This window comes from Balaenoptera acutorostrata, chromosome 18 (assembly GCF_949987535.1).
Source record: "Balaenoptera acutorostrata chromosome 18, mBalAcu1.1, whole genome shotgun sequence".
Lineage (NCBI taxonomy): Eukaryota > Metazoa > Chordata > Mammalia > Artiodactyla > Balaenopteridae > Balaenoptera > Balaenoptera acutorostrata.
The window spans coordinates 53,210,948-53,220,809 of NC_080081.1; the positions used below are offsets into that span (position 1 = coordinate 53,210,948).

General features: G+C 34.6%; 1 protein-coding gene across 1 annotated transcript; it reads right to left on the reverse strand.

Moving 5' to 3' along the window:
• Positions 1-6,915: 6,915 nt before the first annotated feature.
• LOC103003714 (transformer-2 protein homolog beta-like) lies at positions 6,916-8,268 on the reverse strand. Its single transcript, XM_028167669.2, is given in 2 exon segments — positions 6,916-7,878; positions 8,233-8,268. Coding segments are annotated over 2 exon segments (867 nt in total). The 3' UTR covers positions 6,916-7,047.
• Positions 8,269-9,862: the final 1,594 nt, after the last annotated feature.

Here is a 9,862-nt window from a genome sequence, read left to right on the forward strand (position 1 = left end):
GAGTTTCTGACAATGATGTTGAAAAGGAGTTTGTAGATGTACTCTTGTTATATTTCCTACTTTTATTCTGATCCATGCAATCTCATTTTTTATAGTCATAATTTTGATTCAATAACATAATATCAAGTGTTTCTAAATGAACCTAAATTATGAATAAGAAAATCAGAGAAGAATAAAGAAGAGACCTATCAGTGGTAATCAGCCTTCTTTACAGCACCATTCATTGTTTGCCATTGTTCTGTCTCTCTGTTGTCCCTTATCAAAAAGCATATCTTATCAGGTAAAATTTAAAAAAAAATGATTTCGTGGCCAGTCAAATCGATTTATTATTCATCTTTTTTTTTTTAATTTTTACACTTTATTTATTTATTTTATTTTTATTTTTTGGCTGTGTTGGGTCTTCGTTTCTGTGCGTGGGCTTTCTCTAGTTGCGGCGAGTGGGGGCCACTCTTCATCGCGGTGCAACGGCCTCTCACTGTCGCTACCTCTCTTGTTGCGGAGCGCAGGCTCAGTTCTTGTGTCTCACGGGCCTAGTTGCTCCGCGGCATGTGAGATCTTCCCAGACCAGGGCTTGAACCCGTGTCCCCTGCATTGGCAGGCAGATTCTCAACCACTGCGCCACCAGGGAAGCCCCCTATTTTTCATCTTTAACTTAATAAAATACCACTCTAAATAAAACTCTAGTATTCTGAAAATGTGGTTTGGTCCTTTTTTCCCCACTTTCATCATAGCAATTACATCAACATAAACAAAAATTAGATGGTTCAACATGCAGTATATAAATTACTGACTTTTAAAGTCAGTTTATGACCATCTTGAGCAAGACCTCTGCAAACTATTGTGAGACACAATGTGAAATTTAGCATTTTTTTGGTCTTATTTCAATTGTACTGCATATCCCCTTAGATAATACTATCTGTTTTACTCATATAAATCAAGATAATTCTGTGATACAGGTTTTATATTATACTTTCTTATGTACTTATTACTTGGAGGCCATTGCTTCTGAAGCTTTTTTTTAACTGCAATGTAAACTGACAGATTGCCCTGAGGAGTTCTTTCTTTGAGGAAAAATGACTAGAGGCTGTATTTTATTTTTTTAACCTCAGTTCCACATTTGTAAATTGATTAAACTGAAATGCATATATCTTATAACTAGAAAGGAAAAACGGATTCCTTATGGACTTGCCAGAGTAGTTTTGGGCTTTTACTTGTTGCGTTTCAGTTAATATCTAAATAATAATTGGTGTATCAATTAAGATATCTTAAAAACAAAATAAAATAAATTATAGTCCAATCCCAAAAGCAGGCAACAGCCTTTAGGGAGGTTAATCAATATATATGTTTTAGGACCCCTCACTTTTTTTCTTCAAACCTAAAATAGGAATATTAACATTTTTGTTCACTAAGGACCTCCTTTGCATTTGAACTATCATTCTACAATGTGGTGTGCAAACTGAAAATAAATATTTATTTAAGGATTTTTTGGTGCCCTGTACATGGTTTATACTCCCAATCTATATAATTAGTTATTATTACTCAAGCATATTTCACAAAATGCAAGCAAGCAAATACAAAGAAAAATGAGTAAGTTAGATCATATTTTCTCTAGGAAATATAAGATATATACAAATAATCAAGGAAACATAAGTAAAAATCAACATGCAATTGAGAGAATAGAAGAAGAGACAAGCAGAAGTAATTTAAAATTATTTAAATTAATAAAAATTCTAGGGCAAAATTTTTATCTCTGGCACAAGAGTGGATCAGAAGGCACATTTTCAGCCACTAATAGAGGTTTGAGTTTACTTTGCTGCAAATGTTGGTATACGGAGTTGGAGGCATAACAGAAAGAAAATGAAAAAAAAATAGGAATCTGAAGCACAGAGAGAAATACTCTATGAAAAGCTGTTATAACCTACCAAGGCACACATTCAAAAATTTACATTCACACGAGTTAATCAGTAGTATGAGAAGAGTGGTGTGAAAAATCAGCCTAAGCACAGGGAAGTCTGAAAGCAAGCACTTTTCCAAGGTCAATATACAAACTAAATGAGGATACAAACTTTCTTTCAAGATATCATTATCAACATTTATTTTCAATTAAGCTTTTAAACATATAGATAGTTTTTTTTTCACTGTATTTTATTTTTACAAGAGATAAATAGACTGACACCAAGCATTGTAAATGGATGACCACAACAGAAGTAACAATGACTGCAATTAGCAAACACAAAACACACTCATACTATCTCATAATATTGACATTCAGTCCAGTAATCCCCCACTGTAACAGCTCCTTTACTATGCAGTGAAAATTGATTTGTATATTCTTTGCCTCTGAGTCCTTGTGGGATTTTTTTTTTTAATTCAAACAGAAAGTCACAAAAATTATAATCATCCTCATCAGTTAGATAGTTTTGAAAAGCATTTTTTCAAAGTATTTGCTATTTTTGTCCTATGGGATATATTTTAATTTAGTAAGAATTGTACATATTTTCTCTGGTTATTGAACAATTTAGAATGTTATTAACCAATGGTAATTAGAATGTTATTAACCAATGGTAATATAGAAGCTATTAACATCAAATCAGAATGTTCAATTTTATACAATTACTATCTCCTTTTATTTAAAAAATATTCTGATTATTTTTATTTCTTTTATTGAAACAATGCAATAAAATTAATGTTTTAATGAATGCACATGCCTCGCACTATATTATGACACTAAGTACTTAATGGAATATACAGTAAATGCATTGAACTTTATAGTTTTACAAAAATCTCACATTCTACATTGCCAAAAGCAAGAGTGTATTATGGTCCTGGGGAAAAGCACTTCTGAAACCAACAAAGCCACTTTTTTATCAACTGATATGGTGCTAATAAACATTAGAAAATATTTTGTGCTTGGATGTCAAGTACTGAGAAATGATACTGTGCCCTCGAATATGTTCTTAATATTAGTTGACTGATAAAGTCACTGCAGTTGGCATTTATTGCCATGAACTATAGTGCTTCACTTTATCACTCAGACTAGATCACAATGTTCCAACAGCTACAATCTGTTAACTCTCATCCAAATAGCTAAAATGCCCTTAAAGGAAGTGTTACTTGCCTCTGAAGGTTCCCTAGCAATTTTAAAGATTTCATAAACTCTGGTAAAGCTCAATATCTGCTATTGGATTGACACTAAATTAATTGTGAAATAGAAGAGAAAACTTTCTTTTTTTCCACAAGAAACTGAGCCTTGTGTTCTACAATATTTGTAAGAATTGTACACTTATTTCAGTAAAAATCAAGAATTATACTCTATTGGATTGTCCTTACAAACTACACATGGCAATGGATGACACAAAACAGCACATGATAAAACTAAGTGCTCACTCCCTTCTCTCCATTCCCTTCTCTCACTCCACAAGGAAAATTATTAACTATATAATGGACATCTTTTCAAGTAATTTTTCTATGTCCATGTAAACATATGAAAGCATATATATATATATATATATATATATATATATATACACACACACATACATAAAATCTGTTTTTACAAAAATGCTATTATATACATTACTCTGAAACTTGCTTATTTTACTGAGCATTATGATTATAAAGATATCGATTTTTTTAATGACTGTGTAATATCAAATATTTATGGACGTGCTATGATTTTTTTAGTCATTCTCTTATTAGTGGGTATTTAGGATCCTTTTATTTGTTAGCCCTTCAGAGAATTCTGCAGGGAATCTTTAAACAATGGGACATTTCTTTCCATATTTTTATTATGAAGTGAGAATGTTGAATGTAGTGGAATGTATATTTCAGTTTTAGATTCTGCCAGCTTAGTTTCCCAAAAGGTTGTTGTGATTGGCACTTCCATTGGAAATGCATGAGAGAGCTCCTTTTGATTGCCCTCACCATCATTGGATGATATTAGTATTTAACATATTTGCCAGTATAATCAATTAAAATTGTTAGTTATTGATTAGCTTTTTCCCAATTAAAAAAGAGGTTGAACATCTTTTAAAACACTTATTGAAAATTTGAATTGATAGCCTTTTCTACTCTGTATATTCTTGTCATAATCTCTACCATCGTTTCCATTTAGTTTAAAGGTCTTTTACTCTTTAATTTGCAGGAGCTACTGGAAAATTAAAATATCATTCCACTCCTTTTTTTCTTTTATATGTTTCAGATCTTTTCTCCTGGTTCTTTTATGTTTCTCTGACTTATTCTTCTATTTGGAAAATATTAAATTCTTATACTCAAATATATTACATATGTTTTTTCTTTGGTATCTTCTATTTTGCAAAATGTCTTTCTAAGTTTTTAAATTTGGACTTTAATCTTTTTGGAATTTACTTTTATATATGGTATGAAATAGTGGTTTAATGTGACTTTTGTTCATAATCATTAATTCCTTTTGATGATTAATTGTTAATATTTTAATTCTACAAATTTCCAAAGATGTTACTCATATACCCATATGATTCTAACATGGAATCATACCATCATGGGCATTATATCATGATACTTATTTCTTTGTTCCTCACCTCCTTTCTGGGTTCCAGTGTTCTGAAAATGTTTATGATTCTTAAAATCTCTGTGAATTATCTGCTATTCTGAATTTTGTTCATGTCTGTTGTTGTTATTTGGGCTGGGGAAGGGAGTAGAGTGTGCGTGTTTGTGTCTGCATGCAATTGTGTTTATGTGTGTGTGTGTGTCCGTGTGGTTGTAGCTCTCTCTGCTTTTTCTTTTTTTTTTTTTTTTTAACATCTTCATTGGAGTATAATTGCTTTATGATGGTGTGTTAGTTTCTGCTTTATAACAAAGTGAATCAGCTATACATATACATATATCCCCATATCTCCTCCCTCTTGTGTCTCCCCCCCACCCTCCCTATTTATTTCTTTTTGAACTGGCATAGATTCTGACAGTGTACGGGGTTATGCCCCACTCAGACTTTTATCAGAGGGTTTTGTTTGCTATTTTCTTTGTAACATTGTAAATATCTTCTGGCTACAGTAATACAGGTGATTTTTGATGAACCAGTTCAAGGAATTTCTGTGAAAGCTATAAAGTCCAATGTTACAAGTTAGAAATTTGATTAGTTGGCAGAGTTTGGGGCTAACATCTTATTTTTTGTTTGTTTGTTTTGTTTTCTTGTGAAGTGATATTGGATATACCAAAATACATTAATAGATATTTGCCTGGTCATGACCTGCTTCATTGTCATTGATGACTGGGGGTAAAATATCAGTTTTGTTCTCCACTACAAAAACAAGCAATTAAAAAAGGGGAGACCACAAAGTAGACAATAAAACTAATGATCATAATGACCATCATTTAATAACTCTTTCTATCCAAAATTTTTTATAATAATAATCATACATGTTGAAGTTTAAAATATATCTTTGAAAAAATAAAATTATACTTTCAAAAGTGGTGTTTTAACTCAATTTTGAGTTTTCTCTTTCCTAATATAAATAATTTCCATTTATTTAAAATTTTGCCTGAAGGCTATTTTTCTAGGTAGATGGTCAATGTTGATATTACTGTTAATGAGAATAATGAAATGAAGACAGTCAAATACTCAACAGTATTTACTGAGTATCCACAATATGCAAGATTCTGTTACATGTTCAGAGTGTTTCAAAGAAAAATTATGAGTAGAGCAATTACAGTTCTGTTAATATTTATATAAATAAACATAGCTTAAAAGAATCTACCCAACAATTGTATGAATTGTATTCAAGCCTTATATTTTAGATGATGTGTGGGTAGTTATGCTGCTTTTTATTGGTCCTTCTATCCCTAGGAAACACAGCTGCATTTAGTGAAGCTGGCCAGTGCTTACTGAGAGAACATTTCCTGAATTAGAACAATCATAAAACTTTTCTTCCACAATATAACTGTATTGCACATTTATGATTTCTCTGATTCTTCTAATAATTTCCCTAATATTTACATAGACAAAATATATTAATCCCCCTGGAAGCATAAAGAAAAAGGTCCTAAACTACTCTAATATCCAAGTTTAAATCAAAAAAAAAAAAAAATATATATACTCAACCTATGGCAATCACAAATGCTTTAATAAAAGTAGATTATTATATAAAATATTTTATTCACTTAAAGTTTACTTTTTAAAGACATTTTAATGCAAAAGGAAATGAGGGATAAGGGTTGTAAGATAATTCATATAGAATACAAGATTTAAAAGCAACTCTTCTACACTTGTTTCTTTGTACACAATTATTATTACATTTTGTTCATGCTTATTTAATAAGGTATTTATGCATATGATCATCAATAAAGTTGTATCACAAGAATTCAAGGTTTTGAAAATATTAAAACAGTGATTAATGCAGTAAATTGAAAGATTTAAAGAAAAAACATATAATTATACTAATAAATGCAGAAAAAAATAGACTTTATCCAAGTTCATTTGTAATCAAATAAACATTTGTAGCAACAAAATTGGCTAATTTTTTAACTAATTAAGGGAATGGCCCAAACTTACAAACAAATCTAAATCTGGCATTACATATATAGTTATTTTAGACATATTCCCCATAAGATCAAGAATAAAATTACATTCACTGTCATTCTTTCCTTTTTTTTTTTTTTTTTTTTGTTACAAAGAAAAGTAAAAACCAAACTTTATTGTTGCTTTTTGCCATTTGGTAGCATTTTACACAGGCTTCGATCTTCAGAATACCCTGGATTCAGTAGAAAAACCATTTAAATGAAGTTTTGTACAATAGAAACTTCTCAGCAGTCAAAATTTAGACTGTAAAAAAATACATGCAAAACATACTTTTCTGAAAACACTTAACTTTGAACAAAGCACCAAACTACACAAATGCAGAATGAAAACAGCATTCCAACTCCACCAAAAGTAGTCATCATAAAAGGTGTAAAAGTCTCCTAACTTCACTAGGCACTGTTCACTTTTTAAACAGGAGACAATAAAAAATATTGTCCACAAACAATATCCCAACTCTAGGGCAGGTGTCAGAAAGTCTTCAACTTCATGCTTTAATAGCGACGAGGTGAGTATGATCGAGATCTGGAACGTGATCTGTATCCTCCACGACTATAGTAGGGAGAAGGTGACCATCTTCTGTATATCTGATCCCTGTCTTGAGCAGCTCTCCATCCTCCTCCTCTTCCACCTCCTCCTCTGTATGACCTGCTGTAATAGTCCCGATCATCGTAGCCTCGATCATATCCCCTGTCGTAGTAATCTCGATGGCATGAGCTGCCATAGGTAGGTCTCCCCATGTAAATTCCTGGTGTTGGGGTATGTGGTCTCTTTGTTATAGAGAAATCAACTCTGATCCTACGTCCATCAAGCTCCATTCCATTGGCACGCTCTTTCGCTTCCTTGGCATCATCTACATTTTCAAAATATACAAAGGCAAATCCTCTTGAACGTCTAGACTGCTGGTCATATACAATAGACACATCAGCAATTGGGCCATATTTAGAGAACACTTCTCTTAGATCTCTTTCTGTAGTGTATAAGCTCAATCCAAATACTCCAAGACAACAGTTGGGATCAGGATTTGCCCGATTCCCAACATGACACCTGTGAGTAGACATGGGAGAATGACTGTGGCTATGCCGTCTTCGATAATCTCTACTGTAAGATCTGCTACGGGATCTTCTATGGGAGCGGGACCGAGATCGTGACCTTGTATAATGCCTTTGAGAACTTCTTCTAGATCTAGACCTAGATTCAGATCTGGACCTGGACTTTGATCTGGAACGCCTGGAATCTTCCTTGGAGCGAGACCTTACAGGGGTATGCCTTGCAGATTTCCCAGATCCATGAGCACTTCCACTTCTGGAAGCAGAACGGGATTCCTTGGTCCATGGTCAAATCTGTAAAACCAGCTGGAAAAGCCCCTACACGCAAGGGAAATTTCAAGTCCACTTTCAGGGTTAGCGTAGTGCTTTCTGATTCCAGATTACTTCTTATCTTAACTTCATTTTTATTTCTTTTCTTCATTCTTCCATTTCAAATTCTGACTTCTTTCATCTTCCCCACTTCACACAAATTGCTCAATATTCTACAAGTGGGACTTCTGGTCTTATAATTAGCATGCATTCTTTCTTTTATTTTTTCAAATTTCAGCTTCACTTATTCCTGAGCTTCAAATACTCATTTATAAAACTTGTCAAATGACGACTTCCGCATTTTCCTTCTTCAACATTAACCCGCTCGCCGTAGTTCTGCTAGCCGCTGTCGCTCATGACTTCTAGCTGCTGTTGCCGCCTGACGTGCTTCAATCGAAGCTGCCAACCTCTTGCGCCTTCTATCTAGAGGCTCAGCCGCGGCCCCGCACCGGTTCCCGAGCCACTGAGAGGAGAAATGCTCCGCACCGCCTCCGCTCGGGCTCTAACCATTCTTTCCTTTTAACTTTATAGGCTCTGTGTGTGGTCAGGGAGGGTAGCAGATCCTGGCTAATTTCAATAAATCTAAAAAATGAAATACATGATATAAAATTAGATGAAAAATGTCTAATTATATAGGAAAGGGAAACCTTGGAGAATCTAGAAATCATTAGAAATAAGATAGTGAACAACAATGTTGTTTGGCATAAAAATATTATTCAAAAGGCAGAACATTTTACAATCATAATTAAATAATAAAAATTTTTAAAAACCACATAAAAACCTAAAACTACAAGATATACATAAATTGAGCTACTAAATGATGTATAAGACTTTTATAGGGAACTCCCGGCTCGGGGTCTCTTCCCTCCGCCATCACGGAACTGCCCCGGAGCCCGAGGGGAGGGCGGCCTCACTGAGGCTACCGGCTCTGGAGGGGCCCCGGTGGCCGAAGCCGTGACAGTCCTGGGGACCGCGGGCCGGCCGTGTGGACGAAAGGCTCTTGGTGCTCCAGCCAGGCATCAGGGCCGTGCCTCTGAGGTGGGAGAGCCAACTTCAGAACACTGGTCCACAAGAGACCTCCCAGCTCCACGTAATACCAAACGGCAAAAATCTCCCAGAGATCTCCATCTCAACATCAAGACCCAGCTTCACTCAACGACCAGCAAGCTACAGTGCTGGACATCCTATGCCAAACAACTAGCTAGATAGGAACACAACCCCATCCATTGGCAGAGAGGCTGCCTAAAATCATAATAAGGCCACAGACACCACAAAATACACCACCAGATGTGGACGTGCCCACCAGAAAGACAAGATCTAGCCTCATCCACCAGAACTCAGGCACTAGTTCCCTCCACCAGGAAGCCTACACAACCCACTGAACCAACCTTAGCCGCTGGGGACAGATACCAAAAACAACGGGAACTACGAACCTGCAGCCTGTGAAAAGGAGACCCCAAACACAGTAAGATAGGCAAAATGAGACGACAGAAAAACACACAGCAGATGAAGGAGCAGGCTCAAAACACACTGGACTTAACAAATGAAGAGGAAATAGGTAGTCTACCTGAAAAAGAATTCAGAATAATGATAGTAAGGATGATCCAAAATCTTGGAAATAGAATAGACAAAATGCAAGAAACATTTAACAAGGATGTAGAAGAACTAAAGAGGAACCAAGCAATGATGAAAAACACAATAAATGAAATTAAAAATACTCTAGATGGGATCAATAGTAGAATAACTGAGGCAGAAGAAAGGATAAGTGACCTGGAAGATAAAATGGTGGAAATAACTACTACAGAGCAGGATAAAGAAAAAAGAATGAAAAGAACTGAGGACAGTCTCAGGGACCTCTGGGACAACATTAAACGTGCCAACATTCGAATTATAGGGGTACCAGAAGAAGAAGAGAAAAAGAAAGGGACTGAGAAAATTTTTGAAGAGATTA